General features: G+C 45.4%; 1 protein-coding gene across 1 annotated transcript; it reads left to right on the plus strand.

The window, feature by feature from the left end:
• The first annotated feature begins 13,800 nt into the window (after nt 1-13,800).
• PSMD6 (proteasome 26S subunit, non-ATPase 6) lies at nt 13,801-20,123 on the plus strand. Its single transcript, XM_066557964.1, has 8 exons — nt 13,801-14,027; nt 14,994-15,199; nt 15,719-15,864; nt 16,834-17,053; nt 17,156-17,264; nt 18,246-18,414; nt 19,595-19,672; nt 19,818-20,123. Exons 1-8 carry the CDS (start codon nt 13,883-13,885, stop codon nt 19,912-19,914), a joined length of 1,170 nt encoding a protein of 389 aa, XP_066414061.1. The 5' UTR covers nt 13,801-13,882; the 3' UTR covers nt 19,915-20,123.
• Nucleotides 20,124-21,526: the final 1,403 nt, after the last annotated feature.

Consider the following 21,526-nt stretch of genomic DNA (forward strand, 5'->3'; position numbering starts at 1 on the left):
TGCCATGAAAACAGCTGAAGGATCTCAGTGTGCCCAGTGCCAGAGGAAGCAGGGACATGCCACAGGCTGCAGCCCTGGCTGCTCACACTGTGCTCAGGCAGCTGGGCTTGCACCACTTCACATCCCAGCAGAATGGAATGGCTCCAGTTAAGCCCTTTGCTGTGGCAAGTCCTTTTCTCTACTGAGAAAATAAATGCTCTATTTTAAACCTTGGGATTTTGCAAACAGAGGAAAAAAAAAAAGATTTAATATTTAAGTTTTGGTCTTAGCCTGACCACCTGCAAACCCAGGGCAGGGCAGGAGGTAGGGACAGGCACCAGTACCAAATGGTGGGGAGGATACCCATCACTGGATGGAGGGGACCAGGCATGTCAAATGTCACCCAGCCTGTCCAATCCAATCCCCACATTGCTGCTGGCAGCCCTCGTGGGCCTGTGGATTAAATTCAGCTATCACTAATGCATGGCATTACGCTGATGCCCAAATATCAATCAATATTATTGACTTCAGTAAATTCTCCTCTGAGCTTATAACTGTAATTTAATTTTGCCCAGACCAAATTAGAAAAAGCAGGCTGCATGAAAGCAATATTCCTACGGCTTCATTTCGGAAAGACATTTGGATCTCAGAAATAGGACTTGAAGTGTTTGTAGCAAGGAATATGCTTAATTAGATTCATGTCTGAGAAGTCCCCAGCTGTTCTGCAGACAAACAGAAATATCTGAAATTTCTTCCAGCTCTATGGAGACCAGAGATTGGCTCCTCTCCCTGTTGCCCCAGTCTGAGAGATTCGCACTTATGATTATTATCTGGTGCTGTTTCAGACAATACAAGATGCCACACAATCTCTGAGCACAGAGCAAATATTCCAGCATTTGTTTCATGATTACTTCCACCCTGTTCACTTCAGCATCTGAAATATTCTTTGCTTCTTTTTTTTTTTTTATGTGAAAGGCTTTTTGGAAGTTGGACGTAACATACATTCATTATGAAATGAAAATACCTCATGTGTTCAGGATGGAAAAAAAATCTCTAGCTTTCAAGAAAGCTTTGTGAGCTTATTAAAAACAAGAGTGCTCACTATGCGTGTTATTCTGCCAAATGAAAAATTCCGTCCTTGCTTCTCAGGCTTGTAAGCTGCTTTGTGTGCTCAAGACATCTCTTTCCAGTGTCCAGCACATTTTCATCATTAGTCCAACTTGGAATAAAATATTTGCTGCCTTGTACCAACAGTAGGGACTGCAGGGCAGCCACACTTTGGCTCCATCTTCTTTGGAAAGGGATTCTGGAAAAGTCACCAGTGACAATGCCCATGCAGCCCTCAGACTTTGGGAGCAGCCCCCCGTGCCACAGGGAACCTTCATACCCAAACCATGCATCTGGGGAGAGGCTGAAACAGGAACTGTGTGCCAAAACCACAGCAGGCCATAAACACCACAGCTCGAGAAGAGGCATGACTGCCTCCAAAATCCACATCCCTGGGGCACTGTGGCAAGTCCAACCACACAGGGAAAGATGCAAGTCTGGGAGCTTCAGTTCCAGATGCAATTTCCAGGCCCACCTCACCAGCCTGCTTACCTTCCCCTTCTCTTCCTTGTCTCCCCAGTACTCACTCCAGCCCTTTTTTTAGGGGTCCCAGCCCCACTCCTGGCTAATGCTTTGAGACAAATCTGTGGGGCTTGGTGGGGGCTGGTCAATGCACAGGTTGGTCCTCCACTCTTTCTTTTCTCTAATTTCTTCTGCTACTGCTTGTACTTCCCCATAGCCAATCCAACAACTCAGGCTGAGCTGGGAGGAGGTGTGGATAGACACTGTCAAATCAGGCAAGCAGCCTCTCACTGCCCATGGAGGAGCCCAGCTGGGCATCCTGGCACAACCAGCTGCCAGGCTGCTGGGTACAGCCCTGAGCATGGGGCATTTTGGGAATAGAGCTCTTGCCAAGGTTGTTCCAAGGAGCTGGGACTGGATACACAGCAGAGCATGGGGACAGGAGAACATCAAACACCAGTGATCCTCAGGAAAGGGAGGTTAACCCCTTACTGCCAAGAGGGTGTCTCTGGTGAGGCACATCAGACAAGGAACATTGCCTCAAAGCCTGCTGCAGCTGGGCTGGATCTCACAGTGAGCAATCCACAGAGCAAGGATCAGACTGACAAAATGCATCCATGCAGATCACCTCCAGCAGCCAGTGGAACAAGTCATGGAACTTAGCCAGCAATTCACCCCATATGACTGCAAAACCCTGCATTTCATCTGACTAAGGATGAACAAACATTGCAGGAGCTTTGAAGAGCTGCTCTCAGGAACCAGCAGCCACATTCATTATCCCATAGCCACCTGAAATGGGAGCTCTCAGTCTCCCTTGCCACACTACAAGCCAAGTTAGTCCATTGGTCAGTGGTGCCATTTGGGTGGGCAGGTTGGTAATTTGGGGCTATTCAGTACTGAATCACTCACAGCTCATGTGCTGTGGAGGATCACACTCTCTCTGCTGCAAGAGCTCTCTTTCCCCTAGTTCTTCATTCCCATTTATCTTACAAACAATTAAGACTCTTTAAGAAGATAATCAGTTTGGACTTTGAAGCTTTTTTCTCTGATCTGTGTTTTTTTCCTTTAAAAATAACTTCAAATATTGTGGCATTCTGGATGTTTTCTGTTTCAGTAACAAGCTGCTAATTGTAATTAATTTTATCATGTGGAAATTCAAAAATCTGCTCTGGATGCATTCCTTTGAATTTAGTTAAAAGGTACTTTTTGAGCTGACAATCACTTTGACTGTAGCTTGTGAGAAAGAATCAAATTTTAAACTTACAGGAAAAGCTCATTTTACTGCAGGGCTGAGAATCCACTGTCCCAGAGCTCACTGGCATTGAGAGGTGCTAGTGAGAGCCAGAGCAAATATTTCTCTGGGCTTTCACTTTCAAGAAGTATGTTTTAGATTACACTTAAGTGGATTCAGGAGAGGAAACTGGGGGTGGTGAGTGGAAAGGATGCAAGTAGGTAAGAATGAAAGGAGGCAGTACATGGAAAATTGGAAGGAAACAGTCAACTAAAGAAAAAAAAAGATGCACAAAAGGGGTGAGGAGGTACTGGCAGGATTGAGAGTAGATCATACAGAAAGTTCAGTTACATGTACCAAACTGAATAGATAAGGATAATAAGGAAATGTATAAGGCTAATATATCAAAGGATTGCTGCTGGGCACTTCAAAAATTGCTGTGACTCACTAGAGGTGGGATGGAGAAAACAGGAAAAGAAGAATGAGCAAGAGAAAAACACCAAAATGATAATAACATTAAAAGATATTGAAATATATATTGAACAGTATACAGTTCAAAATATTAAAAGTACATTATTTTCATGTTTGAACAACTGTGCAGGAAGAAAGTGGCATCCTGTGTCCAGGAGGGAGGATGTGGCCAAACAGAGGCTGTGCCCAGCGGGGAGCTGGTGTTGGGGGATGGGGGCAGGAGGCAGCCAGGGCTCAGGTCCTGCACAAACCCACTGTGCCCACCCTCCTCCTCCTCTTCCATCCTACCAGGAACCAAACCTGGCTCCACTGCACTGTGGGACAGGGGTTACCTTGCACCAAGTGAAGCTAATCCTTTGTGTGAGTCCTTCTGTGGACATTGTGTCTTCTTCCACCATCTTCCACCAGCCAGAATATGCTTCTCCTTTTGAGGATGGGATGTCTCTGCCCTCCAGATCATTACCATGGCAAATAGGCAGGATGCAACATATATTAGAGCAACCTGCAGAACCCAAGCAGTGCTAGTGGGATATAGAGAAATTATGGAAATAAAAAATTGGTATTAAACATGAACTTCTGCACTCAGAGTCTCAAGTGGGCAAGAGCAATGGCTGCTTTGCAAAACAGCAACGGAGGGCAAGGCTGCCTCTAACTCTGGGGATAATTGTCATGGAAACTACAAGTAAAGTAGCACAAAATAGAACTAGGTATGAGAAAGGTAGCTGAAAATAGCTGCTCTGAAATATTTCTTTGCAAAGGTTCTAGACATTAAAAGGCAACTGAATAAACAGCTTAGTAATTTTAGATGTTCTTGGAAAATGGATTTTAAAGGGAAAAATGGGGCAAACCACAGAACTGTGGCTCAGGGAACACTCCAGGAAAAAAAAATCTCTGAGAGAAAAATGAGTGCAAGTATGACTCCTACAAGATTTACAATACACATACATACAGATGTATAGACAGACAGATAAACTAATGCATATGTGTGTGATCACATAGAGCACAGAGTCCATATTTTTAAGTACATAGAGTGTGCATACATATATAGGAGTATATACAATATATATACACTATGGGGAAAAAAATACTGAAAAGCAAAGGCAGCACAAATGAAATCCTTCCTGCATCCAACTGAAGATGAGAGGGCTTCTCAGAGGTTAACTTGACTGAAGCCCAAGGCCTTGAGCAGGAAAGCAAGTTGTCTGATGAGTTGGACCAGTGTCTAAATGGCATCTGCCCAAGGATGGCTGTGACCAGAAACCACACAGAGAGGGTGAGATCCAGCACCCGACAGCAGAATGGATTTGTGCCAGAGAGCCTCCAGCCAACGGGGAGGCAGCAGCAATTCCCAGCAAGCAGAGATGGCCACAAACCAGACACCTTCAACTCTGCTCAAAAAAGCAGCAAACTGCATTTCACAAAGTGCCTTTTCCTTGCTCCAAGGAACACCTCCCTTTGCCAGACGGATGGTGGCACATCCAGGGATATTCTTCCAGCCAAAATTGCCAGTACAAGGAGCTGCAAGCACAGGGGAAGGAGCAGGGGTGCCAGTCCAGAAAGGGGAGCAGCAGGAACAGCCTCGTGTAATGGTGCTGGGAATGACAGGGCAGGATTCAGTGTGAACACAGAGGACAGCAAGTGAGATGTGGAGGTACTGTCATGCAGGCCACACTAGAAAAACATTAAAGGGTGGTTTATGCACCTGGAGAGGAATGGATTGTGTTGTAACAGAGAAAAGGTTAGCTGGAAGAAGCTAAGAGAAGCAGCAGAATATATGTTACATCACTCAGCAGTACTTGCTGCTGGCTGGGACCAGGATAATCCCACCCCAATTCTTGTGCCACACTGGAATAAACAGTGAATTAACCAGGAATAACTCTGCAACAGCAAATTCTATATATGCCCTGGTAAGAGCCAAGCAGTGTGTTTGAGCAGGCAAAGAAAAAGAGTTCAAGGTGAGTACCAGAGGTGTTCTGGGGCTCTGTTTGGGGCTGCTGGTGCTGTTGTTTGTTTGTTTGCCTTGTTATACACCTGCACACTAGGACTGTTATTCCTTTTCCTATACCTTTGCCTGAAAGTCCCTTAATTTCAAAGTTATAGTAATTTGGAGGGAAGAGGGTCATATTTTCCATTTCAAGGGAGGTTCCCACCTTCCTTGGCAAACACCTGTCTTTCAAACCAAGACAGTTTGTCATATCCACACCATGTAAAATATAATGATCAGTAACTCAAGTGACACCCCAAAAGGAGGCAAGAGCAGAATAATTTCATTCATTCACCAGAGGTGATTGCTACTCCCAAGTGCAAGGAACTGGGGAAAAAAAAGGTTCAGAGAGCAAAAGATGAGGAGAGGAGGGGAGAGGAGGAGAGGAAGGTCAAGGGAGAGGTGAAAGGAGAATGGAAATGGAGAGAAAAGTAATCCTAGCTAAGAGGCAATTCTAATCAGCCACAGAGAGAGAGAATTCAACACGGCCCCAGCTGCAGAGCAGTGTGCTGTGGGGACAGGAGGAAAACTGCACAGCAGCAGGGGCTGGATGCTGCAGCCAGTCAGGGCTTTACAGGGCACGAACCAGGTATTTATGAAATACCATGAGGCACAGGTTTCTTTACTTCTAAGAGGTTGCAACATAGAAAGATACCAAAAGGAATTAATTACATGGGATTTTTTACTCAGTAATGTCAGGTCGCAGCTCAGGAAGATTAAATATGCAACCAGAAGTCACCTACATTGACGTAATGCCACTAATAACAGTAGCATTTATAGAGGGCTAAATCACACTTCCCTTGCTTAAGGCCTTTCTCTCTGACCTTTGAAGGCTTGATCTCAAGAAATGATGTAAATCATCTGGAGAGTTTTCTTCACCTCTACCGGGTGAAGGATATTCCTACTCAGTGAAAGCAGAGTTAGTCTTGCAAATAAAAGAAAGAAATACACTGGAGGTATTTATCTTTCAGGGCACCCGAGTTCTCTGGTTCCCAAAGTCACTCTGTGCAATGGCAGAGCTCCTTCCATCAGTTGAGGAGGATCTTCTAGCACTGCACAGAGACAGACTCTCAATTCCAGATGGTTTGAATTTTCTGCTCACTTATTAAAACCAACATAAAACCCCCTAAAGTAACAATCCAGCTATTTTCACCAAAACTGAAGTTTCTCAGGATAGCAACTTGTCCATTAGTAAAAGCAAAAACATTTAGGGAGATCAGTGCCTGGGCATGAGAGCACAGCACTGTGTGTACCCTGAAATCCCACTCACTCTGGGACTCAAAGGTGTGCTCAAGAGAAGAAAACAAGCACCTTCCGCAGTTAAATTGGTGTTCAAGCCAACGGGCATTTTGCAGGTACTTTCCAAGTATTCCAACAGTCTGCAGAAACAGTCAGAGGTAAATTCCCACATATTTTAGGGAAATGCCTTGTCCTGTGAACTTATCAGGATGTTCAGACTGTGGTCACTTCAACACTGGGTTTATTTTAGAACACAACACAATATTAAATCATCACACTATTGTTTGTGTCAAACACCCTCTGCCTTAATTAATAGATGTGTGCTTGGTTTGCTGTGAGATCTCAATAGAAATTGCACAACCCTTCTCAGCCAAGTGCTTTTCCTTGCGTGATGTGAAAATCATTTGTGTTATAAAGAGTGAAAAAAAATCCCAAACAAAAAACCCCAGGCTGTGTGTTTGAAAAGAAGCTGTGGAAAATACATCAATATTTGCAATTACAGTGGCAGCTGCTGTTATGTGAGCAGTCAGGGATGAAGGCTGCTTTTCCATGGATCCCATACCCCTTCTCCCCACTCTGCCCCATCCCCACTACACTTGACACTCTCAGCTCTTCCTTCCTCTGCTCCTCACTCCCATCCCTCCATGCACCCTGCAACAGCCACACAGCAATCTTCCCTGCTGGTCACATTCCCTAAACACCAGCTGAGCAGAAGGCACAGGAATCCCCTCACTGCAGGATGAGGGCAGGATGGTGTGGGTTAGCAGAATGGCTGATCCTCCCGGTTTGGATCTGCCCTGCCTGATCTCCCGTAACATCGAGGAATTGGATGTTACTGAGAGCTCATGACATTGATCAGATTTGGTTCAAGCTCACCAAGAGCTTCAAAGGCATTAGAGCACAGAAACACAGGCTGATGGCAGAGGGTGTAATCACATGAGACTGTTGCTTGAGAAAAAGAGGCTTAAAAAAATCATCTAAGGACAAAAGTCGCTCTGGAACCACAGGGAAGGCTGAGATGCTGAGCTAAGGAGGAAGAAAATGGAGTAGCTTCCCAAGTGACTGAAAGATTTCAAATTCTTTGCTCTTCATTTCAAATTATGTCAGTAAACTGATAACTATCACATCAACCCACCAACAACCTGAAGATTTTAACAAGCTTTTTGCCACCAGCACATATAAATCCCAGTGTATTCCAAACGGATGGTTTATTTAAAGATCACATTATATGTACTACAATCAATATCCAGATTATGCAGGGCTGCTGAAAGGAAAAAGGTATCATTTTAGGCATGTAAAACCCCTCCAGTTTGGACAGAGGCTGGGCAAGAGTAATCAGCTTCTTAAAAATATAATGAAAAAGCTGAAGTGTGTGTAATTACCAGTGAGAGGCATTGTAGCAAAGTAGATAAAGTTAATTATACAGTGCAGGAGCATTTTCCATTGATGTGGTAGTAATCATAGTCAACAGAGAAGTGCCCTACAGAAGGATCTATATACAATAGAAGTAACCATGGGGTGAAAGTGTACAGCACAAATTACCTAAAAAACAAAGGCAGACACTGACACATAGCTGGAGCCTCCAAATTAATGCAGATTTGTGGATTTCTACACATAATAGGATACCTTAAACAGCAGCACACCTTACCTTGTGCATGGTACCCCCTCTAATACTGTCACATGAGTCTGGAGGAGGTATCAATATTTGTGCTCCATGTGGGCCAGATCCAGCACCAGCCTGTGATAATATTGACACCATTTATCATGAGAAATACTAGGTGCTGTTGCTTTGTGTATGAAACAAATACATCAGTGGGTTGGTCTAGAGTATCTGTTTTCTGAAACTCAATTATACTTAGGAGACAAGATGCAACAAACACACCTCACTTGAATTCAGGCTCGCAGGCTGCCATTCCCATGGACCCTCCTTTCTGCATTGTAACAGGCAAGCTGGAACACTGGATCTGAAACAAAAGGCTCAAGCATAAAACATTTGTGTGTGTTTATATTTACACATCTCCATCAATGTCATTTCAGTGTCTCTTGCTTTGATGATGGGACAGACACTGAGCAGGATTTCACTTCCCTGTGCCAGCAGCACTCTCTCCCACTCCCCATTCCAGCCATTTCCCCCAGGAGCTGTCACTTGCTGCATGTCTTCATGGCACCAAATCCACTGGGTTCTCACCTGCTCAGAAAGAGCCTCTCCCCTGAGATTTCCTGAGGCAATGGTGTTGAATATATCCAGCCCCAGGCAGCAGTATGCCATCACCCTTCCCTGCACCCAGGGCTGCCAGAGGTGTGGAGCAAAGGAAGAGGCTCCTCCACTGCCCCTACCTGTCAGTTTGATTTCTCATGGCCATTACACATTAATAGCTTTTCAGATCTCTAAGTAACGATGCAGGAGCCCTCTCTTCCCAGGGTAATAAACTCCCCAACATGTCTGTTTATTGGAATGCCCTGACTCTAATACTGCAAAAGAGTTAATTTGGACACTACGTAAAATGCTGTCCTTCAAAACAAGGATTTACTGATTTGAAAATGTGCAAGGGAAGAAAAGGCACTAATTGCTATGAGACAAATACTTGGCTGATCAGATGCAATTGGTAACAAAGAAAGGATGACAAAAGAATATCAGAGAGGTTCAAGAGATACAGAAATCCCACTCCAAGGCATTTTTCTAGCTGTTTTTATGCTGGTGCCAGGGCTTGTTTAACACCAGCCAGCCTGTGGAGCTGCACTAGCAGAGAGCTTGACCGTGTGCTTTTCACTCCCTGCTGACACAGACCACAGTTTCTGAGAGCCAGACTTCCTGAGACAACAGCCATACCTATGCCAACAATAATTACCTAGGAAAACAGGCAGCTTCTAGGAGCTTATTCAGAAGAAATCAATGCCTAACACTTGTATGCTTATACAGTGCCACTGTGAGTATTGCTGTCAACACTTCCACTACTGAAGGGTGAAGAATGAAGCCAGATGTGATTCAAGTGCCATCTTTTCCCAAGTTCAGTTAAACCAGCCCTGCAAATGAAACAAATGCACTGGCCTTGAAGATGCCTGAGGATGACAGCAAGGAATGAAAACGTAATTGGTATTGCTGAGGTGAGCCTGCAGCTCACAGCATGGTGGCTGCACACAAAGAGCTTTTTGTTAGAGCATGGACAGGTCCAACAGCTCCCAGGGCCCTTCATGCCTTCTGCAAAATGGGAATTAAAGGCACTCACAGCACTTGGGTCCAATCCTGGCTCCTGCTGCAGATCCTGATCTGCTGGCAGAGGATGCTCACAGTGCCAGGGTGGTCCCTGTCTCTGAAGCCTGGGAGAGCCAGGTAGGGGTGCAGGACCTCCTTGGAGAGGAAAGGGGAGCACTCTGTGACCTGCTGCTGGAAAGTGCCACACACCCTGAGTGATGGGAGCTTTTCCCTTTATGGGCTGGGAGAGAGGAGCCCCTGCACTCAGCAGGGCTGGACAAGCAGAGGGATCAGTGACAGACAATTCCCTGGCTCCCTGGATGACACTGGCAAGCAAAATACTCAGCTCCTGACACTACCATAAGGGGTATGTTATACATCCCTGCCAGCAGCAAAGTGGTGCCTGGTCTGCAAACCAGGCAGTGGCTGGGGAGGGGACACAGCAGGTTTTGGTTGTTCTGTGGCCCTGCAGAAGGCTGGCACTCCCCAAAGATTTCAGTCAACACTCAGCAATAGCAGGGCTTCACTTGGCACCCTGAGCAGGGAAAACAGCCCAGCAAAGCACTCAGAAGGCAGAGACACCGCGCAGTTCCTGCTCTGAAACACTGGCACCTTGTGGCAGCTCAGCCCCACACACAGTGTCTGACTGTCCTGCTGGACATCGGGGTGGCCTCGGCACGGCTCCAAGAGCCAGGACACAAGCAGGAGCAACATGACATAGATGCATAAAAAGCCACCTTGCTCTGGGTAACATTTAGTAACTAACAGCTGGGGGAAGGAGGAGATCTGGAAATCTGTACTTGCACTTCCAGCCCTGTTTGTGCCCTCCCACAGCTACAAAAAAGGAGGGTGGCATCACTTGGCATGCCCATGATCTCTGTCTGGGGCACTGACCACACAAGATGTGTCCAAGGCAGGAAACTGCAAGGACTAAACAAAGCTCTTGATGGATGTGAGCATCACCAGGGCAGCATGGGGTCTGGACCCCTCCTGCAGCACATCCACACTGTCACTCTTCAAGAAAGAGGTACCAGGCCATCACAGGGCTCCTCACTGCCTCATGTATCTTCTAAGGAAGGAAACAATCATTTTAGATCCCTTTTTGGAAAAAAAAAAATAATTATTTGGATCCTTTTGAATGTTGTAAGACCCCATTAAATGATGGTCACCACAAAGCCTTATTTCACCATTTAAATATTTGGGATATAAGTATTCTCCCTGAGGTTTTTTTTCACATTAAGTAGTGAATGTCACATGTGTGTACCCAGCTCGTTTTCTCCCTGTTACGGCTGAAATACACGTAAATATGAAAATATAGGCAAATATTTACAGGCAATAAATGCTGTGTGGGGTAATTAACTAGTGTTTCATATGGTAACAAACCAAAACACGATATTTTCAGTAATAACTAAACCCAGGAAAATTAAAACTCGGTTCCCTTACTCTTCTCACACCTAGCAGCTTATTTTTTAGCTAATTAAAAAGTGGCAAATCCAGAAATGGGAGAATGAAGAAATTTTTCTCCCACAGTACATAATGAATCTGTGGCTTTTACTGCCACAATAAGCTGGGGATTCCAAATCCAGCGAGGCTGACAGGGTGTGGGTGTTTCTGTGGACAGTGAGAATGGCCAGAGCTATAATGGTTACGAATGATGTGAATTTTGGAAGAGGGCAGACCTCCAGCTGTGGCTGCAAACCAATCTTTATTAGGGATTAGGAAAAGAGCTATGGTGACAGCCAGGTTATCTGCTTACAAGGGAGCTGCACATACTTTCCACCTTCCACCGTCGCTGAAGGGACTGTCTGCAATAACTCTGTGTTGGAGCTGGTTCAATTTTTTCCGTCTTCAATTTTTGTGAGCTAATCCCAGCTCAGCCACTCACACAAGCCACATTCACCCATGTGTGCAATGCCTGAGCACTTGGAACATCAGCCTTACTTAGCAGAAAAAACCCCAACCATCCTTTTCTTCCCAAACAAGGCATGCAAAGAATAAACAGCATTCCTTAGCTCCAGAGCACGCTGCCTAAGGAATAGAGCTGGGGACAAGATGCAGGGGGAAAAAAAAAACCACAACCATGCAAGATGTCTAAAAGTGTCTGTCATAAATAAAACTAATTAATAGGCCTCTGAGCAAATGCAAAGGCCAAGAGGCACAGAACATAAACACTGCTGCAAGAGATCAGTGTGCTGTTCCCTGCAAAGCATCACAGGCACCGCTCCTTGCGCAATCGATACAAAAGTGATTGTGGCTCCAAAAGAGAAACAGAAGACAAAGGAAAAACTGACTGCTCCTAAAGAAACAAAGGGACTGCCCAACTTAAAACACAGTTTTTCCTTTATTTATGCTAAAATACTATAACTACAAGCCAATAAATGAAAGGGGGGTGGGGGGGGAAGTCAGAATCAGTATAAAAAATACTAGCACTTATCAAAAACACAGCAGGAAACTGTTTCTTCCAGCCATCTCCTCAATAATTCATGCCCAATATACAGAAGCCAAGCTTGGGAACACACAGTGCCAAAACAGTCAAGGGAACTGTTTCTCCCATCACCCAGATGCAAAGCACAACTCCAAAATAGAGGCACTGGCCAAAAGCACTGTACTTAAACCCCAGTTCTGACAAATAACACCATAACGTGTCTGGAGGAGCTCAGCTGTACAGCAAGCATGGTCCAGGAGGTTGGGTAGGATCCTCCATACCGCAGGATAGCCCTGGGCACCCAAAAATGCCCTATGCAGGAACCAAGCACCCTGTGCCTGCCCAACCAGCCAGCTGTGTTCCACTCCAAAAGCACCAGCTCTGGTTTTATGTTATTGCCAGCTTCCAAGGGAATACAGTGGGTGATATAAACAGAGTTGTAAGGATGAAAAAAGGGTTTGACTTCAACTGGGGATGAACCTCAAGGGCTCCACACACAGGGCCATGGAGGCACAGGCAATGCCCCCATCTGTAACATATGGCACAGACAATTTGTGGGCAGCCCTGGTGAGGAGGGAGAGCAGGGCAGGGCCAGGACCAGTGGGGACACGTGGGGACCAGCCAGCCCTTCTGCCACCATCTCCACTTGACGTTCCCAAGGGAGGGAACGTGCTCCAGCACTGATAGTGTTTGCTGTGTGAGGTCAGGAAAGACAAAATCAAAGATATTTAATAAACAGATGGAGAAGCATCAAGAAAGGCAAAATGAGAAGTAGATGAACACAGGCCAGAGTCAGGTATTGACTTCCACACCATCCTGGATGAACTACAGCTGAAACCAGGGTCATTTAGAGCCCCCATTATTTACCTTCGACTTGTTCTGAGCCACAAGCTCTGGTGTAACACATTTGAAGTCCTTTCTGAAACTACAAAGGCTACAAACCCACTTTTTCCTGTGACTCCTTTGGGGTCCGTGTCCTTCCCCTGTGCTCAAACACCAGACAGGCCCTTCCTAGGCCTGCTCAGCCTTGAGAAGAGACAACTGAGAGGGCTCCTCATCAATGTCTGACAGTGTCTGCAGGAAGGGTGCCAAGAAGATGAGCCAGGCTCTGCTCAGTGGTGCCAAGCAATAGGACAAGTGACAACTGGACACAAAGTGACGTACAGGAGGTTCCACCTGAAAATGAGGAAAAACTTTCCTGTGCAGTGACTGCACACAGGAACAGCTTGTCCAGAGGGGCTGCGGAGTCTCCCTCACTGGAAACATTCCAGAATCACCTGAACACAGCCCTGCACCATGTGCTCTGGGATCACAGAATCATAGAATGATTTTATGGTTTTGGCTGGAAGGGCATTTTGAAGATCACCCAGTTCCAACCCTTGCCACTAGACCAGGAGCCCCTTCCAGCCTGGCTTTGGACACTTCCAGGGATGGGCCACTACTTTCTCTGGGTGACCTGTGGCTGTAACTGCGATTTAGCAGCTGTTTCTGTGGTTTTTTGTGCCCCCATGTCGCTTTCTGTGTTTGTTTGTGCCCCCATGTCGCTTTCTGTGTTTGTTTGTGTCCCCACATCGCCGTGTCCGTACCAGGCCCGTCCCGCCGCTCTCCGCCAGGGGCCGCCCGCTCCGCCCGCCGCCGGGTTCCTCCGGGCCGCCAGGGGGCGCCGCGCGGCGGAAGCGTGGGGCCGCTTCCGCCGGTCGCGGCTGAGTCACTGGGCCGCGCCGCCTCCCGCTGCCCAGCGCCGCCCGTCCTGCCGAGCCCCGGCCCCGCGGCCCCCGTCCCGCCGCCGCCATGCCGCTGGAGAACCTGGAGGAGGAGGGGCTGCCCAAGAACCCCGACCTCCGCATCGCCCAGCTCCGCTTCCTGCTCAGCCTGCGGCCCCGCGCGCCCGACCCCGCCGCGCGCGACGAGCTGATGGCGGCGGTGCGGCTGCACAGTGAGTGGGGCCCGGGGGAAGGCTCTGTGTGTGGGGGGTTTGTCTGTCTGTCTGTCTGTCCGCCGGCCCCGGCTCCCACCGTGTGTCTGTGGAGCAGCCGTGTGACCGTCCGTGCTCATCGATCCGGTTATGTACACGTTCCCCCTCAGTCCGGCGTCGCTCTGACTCCCCCGGGGCGGGCCGAGGGCCCCGTGCCCAGCTCCGAGCGCTCTTCCATCCTGCTGGGACTGCCAGAGCTGGGAGCTGAGCACCGCGGGCTGCTGTGCTCACAGCGGGATAAAGAGAATCACAGAACATCCTGAGCTGGAAGGGACCCACAGGGATCATCAAAGTCCAGCTCTTGGTCCTGCCCAGGATGCTTCACTCTGCCTGAGAGCATTGTCCGAGTGCTCCATGAGCTCTGCCCTGAGGAGCCTGTTCAGTGCCCGACCACCCTCTGGGGCAAGAACCTTCTCCTGATATCCAACTGAAACCTCCCCTGACACAGCTCCATGCTGTTTACTCAGGCCCTGTCAGGGGTTTCCAGAATGCAGAAGTCAGCACCTGACCCTCCACTTTGTCTCATGAGGAAGTTTTTGATAACTTTGAGATCTCCCCTCAATCTTCTCTTGGCTGAACACACCACATTCCCTCAGCTTCTCCTTATACATCCCCTCCAGACCCTTCATCATCTTCATGTCCCTCCTTTGGATGCCTTTTAACAGTTTGAGGTCTTTCTGGTATTGTGGTGCCCAAAACTGCCCCCAGAACTCGAAGTGAGGCCACCCCAGTGCAAGGTAGAGAAAGTGCAAATGAGGTTAGTGAAAGGAAGGCCTGCAGAAGCAGGGGCTGTGCTGTGTCTGGATTCAGCAGGTAGCTGGTCACACAAGGGACATCTCTGGCATTGACAGTCCTGTTGTCCTTTTAGGAACAAACACACTCTCGTTGCAGCAGTGAACAGCAGAACCCTTCCTGCTTCTCTTTCAGACATGGCTCCATACTACGAAGCCCTGTGCAAGTCTCTTGAGTGGCAGATGGACACAGATCTGCTGAACAAAATGAAGAAAGCCAATGAGGAGGAGCTGAAACGTCTTGACAACGAATTAGAGGATGCAGAAAAGATCTTGGGGGAGAGCGAAATCCGGGATGCAATGATGGCCAAGGCCGAGTACCTGTGCAGGATTGGGGACAAGGTTGGTGACAGCAGAGGCTTTATGGACTCCTAGAAAACACAGCATGGGAACCCTGCTAGGGGTCCCTGGGCAGATCCCAGTGAGCACTGGGGGACTTGCAGAGAATTTTCTCTATGGCACAGCTCACACATGGCTGGCAGGTAGGGGAGGGTCTTACTGAAATGTAAATTATCTAGAAACAAAACAGTCCTTGAAAGAAAAGTTTTTTTTTGGCAATGAGAAAAGTTTGCAGACACCATTATTTTCTTTCCTTACACCTTTAGACTTTTCCAAGCTATTTAGATTGTGCAGCTGAATTTCAAGTTACAGAGTAGATTTTCATAATCTTTCGCTTTTAAAGATACATGAGGAACAGCTTTTCTAACTTGATTTAAACTTGGATACATTAAGATTATTTAGAATGCATAATGTCAAAGTCACAACTACCAGTGGGAGACAACACATGTTCTTACAACAGGTATTTTGTGAATGTTCTGGGTGCTTTTAACATTCTTACAGTAGCAAATTCTGTTTTGCCAGGAGGGAGCTCTGACTGCGTTCCGCAAGACTTACGACAAAACTGTGGCCTTGGGACATCGCCTGGATATCGTGTTCTATCTGCTCAGGATTGGCTTGTTTTACATGGACAATGACCTCATCACTAGGAACATTGAAAAGGCAAAAAGGTACTGCTGGGGTTGTCTGAGTGCACTAAAGCATTTTTGAAACAAGCTGTAAAAAAAGAAATGGAAGAGAAATACTTTTTTGTCCAGAAATGACTGGGACTGGTTGTGAGAAAGAGTCAGAGTGATGGGTGGGTGTTACTTTGTTTTAGAACACTTCCTGCTCCTGGATTTTTTTTATGGGGGCAAGAGAAAGGTTCAAGATTTTGTGGTATCTGTTTTCTAGCAGCTGGCTCAATTTGTGAGCTGGCTCAGATCCTTGTCCAGCTCCCACTCCCACTTGGGGTGTGACTGCTCCCAGTGGCACTGAGCTGGCTTTGTAAAGAGGGAGCTTTTCCTTTCAAAGCAAGAGTGGCATGGTGTGTTTTGGTGCCACTGGTAGCTTCAGTGTCTCTGTGCTCCCAATGTTTTGAACCTCAGCATTTCCTGTACAAAGCTGTGGTTCCAGTCTCTGCTGCTGCCTTGAGACACCAAGGCAGAGGAGGTTCCCACTTCCCTTGTTCCTTGGGCAGGGATATTTTGTGTTGCCTTCTCAGCAGTTTTGTCTCATCCCTGCCCTTCTTACAGCCACACCAGTTTTGTGCACATCCTTAAAAAGAGGCAACCTGAGTCTTTTTTTCTATGCTGCAGCTTTGATTTTAGCAGCAAAGGCAGTGGAAATCTGTTGCCACAGTCCAGGCTGACAGTAATATTTACCCACACATCCACAGAGACTGTTGTCACAGCTGAAGAGGCTGTAAACTTCCTTTCAGCTGAAACTTGCACTGTGTAAAAGCCTCTGGCCTCTCCTGTCCCAAGGAAGCCACTTTCCTACACCAACAGGTGTACAAAGCCTGGGCTGTTTCAGCAAGCTCTAACATAAACCAAGTTTTTACCTCTCTAATCTCATGGTATCAGTTGATTTGTACTTGTTTCATATAACTTATTACATGACACATTTGCATAAGTAAATATTCTTTGTTCTATTTTAAGTCTAATAGAAGAAGGAGGAGACTGGGACCGAAGAAACCGTCTCAAGGTGTACCAGGGCCTTTACTGTGTAGCCATTAGGGACTTCAAACAAGCAGCAGAGCTGTTCCTTGATACAGTTTCCACGTTTACCTCCTATGAACTGATGGATTACAAAACCTTTGTCACATACACTGTCTATGTCAGCATGATTGCCCTGGACAGGCCTGACCTGAGGGAGAAGGTAAGGAGACCATGTGGAAGCACTGCTGCAAACTGACAGAGCCTTAACCTGTTCATCTCGAGGCTGAAGGGGATGGTGGTTAAAGATGTGTGTTTGTTTCAGGTGATTAAAGGAGCAGAGATCCTGGAGGCCTTGCACAGTTTGCCAGCTGTACGGCAGTATCTGTTCTCTCTCTATGAATGTCGTTATGCAGCCTTTTTCCAGTCCCTAGGTAAGGCTGGCTTGTGTACCTCAGCACTGTTTCAGATCATACACAACTTTTGTGGAGTAGCTACAGTCTAAAACTAGAGCTATGTGCAGAAAAAACAAACTATAGAGATTTTTTCAACAGTAACCTAAAATTTTCTGCTTTGGTTTTTCTACCAAAGACAAATTTCTCATCCAATGAGCCTTGTGAAAGATCATATCTGATTATGTGAAAAAGCACTTTGAAAATGGCTATGAACCACCATCTTACCTGAAGAGCCAGATCAGGAAAGATTTGAAAGCTTTCTGTGTAAAAGGGTGACACCAAAGAAGAGCTCTTCAGAAAACCCTCATTCTTTCCTGTTCTCAGACTGCTGGTTTTTCTTCTGTGAGAGAATACAAAAAAATGAGATATTTAGAAAAAGCAAGGAAGAACCCTTGATTTTGTGGAAGACTAGGCCTGATGAGACTGAGTTAAAGGGCAGCATCTTCCTCTTGCCAGCCTCATCCCAAGCTGAGAACCGATGCTGTCAGGAAAAAAAAAAATCACTTCAGTGCTTGGAAATCCTTGTAACTAATTTAAGAGCTAGTAGCAGAAAATCCATGTTGTGTCCTTCCACAGTGTGGGTAACAATGTTTCTTCAAGGAGTTACATACCGAGTCTGCTTGTTACCCAGCTCTGCAGGCAGCAGGTGCAGCTCTTGCCTTCAGCAAGGTGGTCTCTCCCCCTGAAAGAAGGGTGCTGTGCATTTTTACAGGCTCCCATTAGCTCTGCCACAATATTGTTTGCATGCTCTTACACTCCTGGTTGCAGAACTGATACAGATGACATGAATTTACTTCTCTTAGTGCAGAATCCCTTTCATATCCTGAGGAGTGCAAGAATACAACATAGTTACGGTCACACTTAGTAACTGGTGCCGTGTGTTTTATTTACATAACTGATATGTGACATTTCTTAGAAGTTACTGACTTCTTTATTTTGCTCCTTTCTTTTCCTTTTCAGCTATTGTAGAGCAAGAGATGAAGAAAGACTGGCTGTTCGCACCTCACTACCGATACTACGTACGGGAAATGCGGATCCACGCCTACAGCCAGCTCCTCGAGTCCTACCGCTCCCTGACGTTAGGGTACATGGCAGAAGCCTTTGGAGTCAGTGTAGAATTCATAGATCAGTAAGTTCTTGGCCTTTTCCAGTTCACAGACATCTCCCTTTATACCTTTTAAATATTTATGGTGATCTTATTGCGAGTAAAAATCTTTGTTCACTTGTATTCTAAATATGCCAAGTTATGTTTCTATGGAAGAGTGTGAGAAACTGGTATTTTATTAATTACTTTGTTGTTCTTTATATTGCTCTATTTATTGACTTCAATGTGCTATGGAACTGTAGATTTTAGACAGCTTAGTTCACAGCTGTGCAAAAACTGAGCTGTTCCAACTTTGGAGATCTGCACATTTTTTGTACTCTGCCAGTCTCCCTCTCTCATTTTGCTTGGTTTCTGTTATGTGGACAGGATCTGATGTTTTTCACTTAAATCAAACAACTGCTGTCCCAATTTGAAATTATTTTCTAGAATAAAACCAGCAGTTTTAGATTATGATAAGAACTAAGTGGTGAGTGAAGTGAGAAACTGACTTTTACTCTGTGTACATGAAGCACATTATTTTCAAATGCCTTCACAAGAGTTATTCTTGTTTCAGAGAGGTTTCAGATTTTCTAACATAGAAAACTTAAAGAAATATGAAAGTGCTTGAAATATTCAGAAATTAGTGTTTCAAGAGAAACCAAATACCATTTAATTCAAAACTAATTTTTTAAAAGTCATACTAATGCTTACGTTTCCTGTAATTTATTATGAATTGTAACTTACCTTACTCTTGAACACAGGAATATTTTCTTCTGCCATCAGTTCTGTAGACCACCAGTTGATTAGACAAAACAATAATAATATAATTTTAAAAAATTAAATATTATTGAGATACTTTTCTAATTAATTGACTGGCATGAAGATATTTACCTCAGGATAAATTCCAAATAGCCACTCTGCATTACTGCTGCCTTTGGATTTGAAGAGTAGTTGATACAAAGCTCAGTGATAAGTTTCACTAACTCAAGTGCAACACTTTGGCCTGAGGAGAAAGAACTAAGAGATTTTGTGTTCAGGTCACTAAAAGGATTATTTTTGGGTGCAATGTCCAAGCCTTAATAAGATGAGGATGCATAAGACACCTGATGAAGATCCATAGGCTGTTGCTTCAGAAATACAGTGTGGTATAAGAGCAGTTTCAGTGCTCTTAGGTCTACAAGTCCCTGGTGAAACAGGATTTAACTAACTTTTTTTCTTTTTTTAGGGAGCTTTCAAGATTTATTGCAGCTGGGCGATTGCACTGCAAAATAGACAAAGTAAATGAGATTGTAGAAACGAACAGGTATGTAACAATCCTGGAGGTTGTTTTTAACAGACCAGTTGAATTCTATATATTTTGATGACATTTACTACAGAAATGTTTAATGCTTTGGTATAAATCATGTTCTCAGTTCTAACCTCCTGTTTTTTCCTCCCATGATTCCTAGGCCTGATAGCAAGAATTGGCAGTACCAAGAAACCATCAAGAAAGGAGATTTGCTGCTAAACAGAATTCAGAAACTTTCCCGAGTAATTAATATGTAATTTTTTTAATGCAAGGGAATGCAAAATTTAGATGTTTAAAACATTTTGGAAGTAACCTATAAATATATTGCATAACTTGGTATACTGTAGGGAAAAAAATAACTAGCAAGAAAGGTAGTGTTTTTACTTTCCACTTCATTATGTACACACTGTTCTGTTCTGGTGTATGGAACCCAGTTCATTTATTAAATGTATGATACCGTTGGTGATCTCTTGTAATAGACTTTGTTCCTTTCCTTGCCTGTATACCCAGTGTTCCATGTTGAACAGCAAAGCAGGCTCACAGCCTGTGAAAACAAAGAGCTCATGGCCACTTCATGCTTGCTGTTTTAAGATTTTCTTATTGGAATCAGGGGTGAAAATAATCAGTTGCATAATAGTAAAGTGGCTAAAAATTTTAGTGAAGAGTGCACCCTGTCCATACAGGAGGGAGTCTTGCAATGAAGTGATTACAGCTTAAGGGAGAAGGAATTAGGATGCAGGTGATTGGGGTGAAGCAGTGATGCAACCACAGAAACTACAGGACTAAAACTTTGGGAACAACTGGAACAGAAGTAGCCTCTCTCTTTAAACTATTTTTTTGCAAGCTGTTGAAAAGGAAGCCAGCGTGTGAGCAAAGCATTACATTTGTAATTATTGCCTGAGTTAGATCTGCAGATGTCAGTGATGGTGGGAGCTGTGTTAGGGACTACTGCAGTCTGACAGGGCTGATCAGGTACTGCAGGGGTTACAGTTCCTTTCCTCCCAGCTGCTGAGGAATGAATGTCTCACTAGGCTGCTGCCATGCTGATGACACATGGTTCCTGGCGTGGCAGAGCCTCCAGCAGCAGCTGCTTACCCTGCTGGCCTGCCTTGAGGGGTTTTCTCCCTCCTCCCAAAGAAGTCCTGTGAGTGAGTTCTGTGAGCTTTTGATGCCACTGCATTTGGAACATTTACTGCCTGCATGCATTGCAGCTTCAGGGCTGGAAGGAACCCCAGCAGGTAGGTGTACCAAAGAGCAGTCCTAGCATTTGGAAACTACTGTGCCACAGACAGGACAGCTTGGAATTTCCCCTGCCCACCCCTCTCATTGCAAGGTCATAGAGGGTCTCCTGTCCTGGAATCGCTGCTGCCTGCCTGAGGTTGGACCCCTTGGTGCTGAGGGGCCATTCTATTCTCTGATGAACTTTTCTGAAACCCAAAATACAACCTCATGATTTTGGGGGTTTTTAGTACTTACTGGAAGCTGTTTTGGTTGTTTCCCCCTCCAAGCAGCAGTTATTTAGCCAGAGTTTAAAGATTTACATTTCAGATAGTACTAATTAGAAGAAAATTCTGATCTTTCTTCAGAGTAATAAACAAGAACTCTAGTTTACCATGTGTTCAGCTCTGAGTCTCTGTTTTGTGTGTTCACACAGAGAGCATTTCCTATTAAGTTTTAATTGATAAAACCCAATATTCATATTTTTCAGACCTGCAATAACCTCTTGTTTTTCTCCATCTGTTCCATGCCAGATAAGTAGAGCTAGCTAGGAAGGCTTTAATCAGTCTGACTTTTGGGAATATCTCCACCTTCCATAAGGTGCAAGTGTGAAGCCTATCAGAAAACCATACTGTCTTCATGCCTTCACTG

This window comes from Molothrus aeneus, chromosome 12 (genome assembly GCF_037042795.1).
Source record: "Molothrus aeneus isolate 106 chromosome 12, BPBGC_Maene_1.0, whole genome shotgun sequence".
Classification (NCBI taxonomy): domain Eukaryota; kingdom Metazoa; phylum Chordata; class Aves; order Passeriformes; family Icteridae; genus Molothrus; species Molothrus aeneus.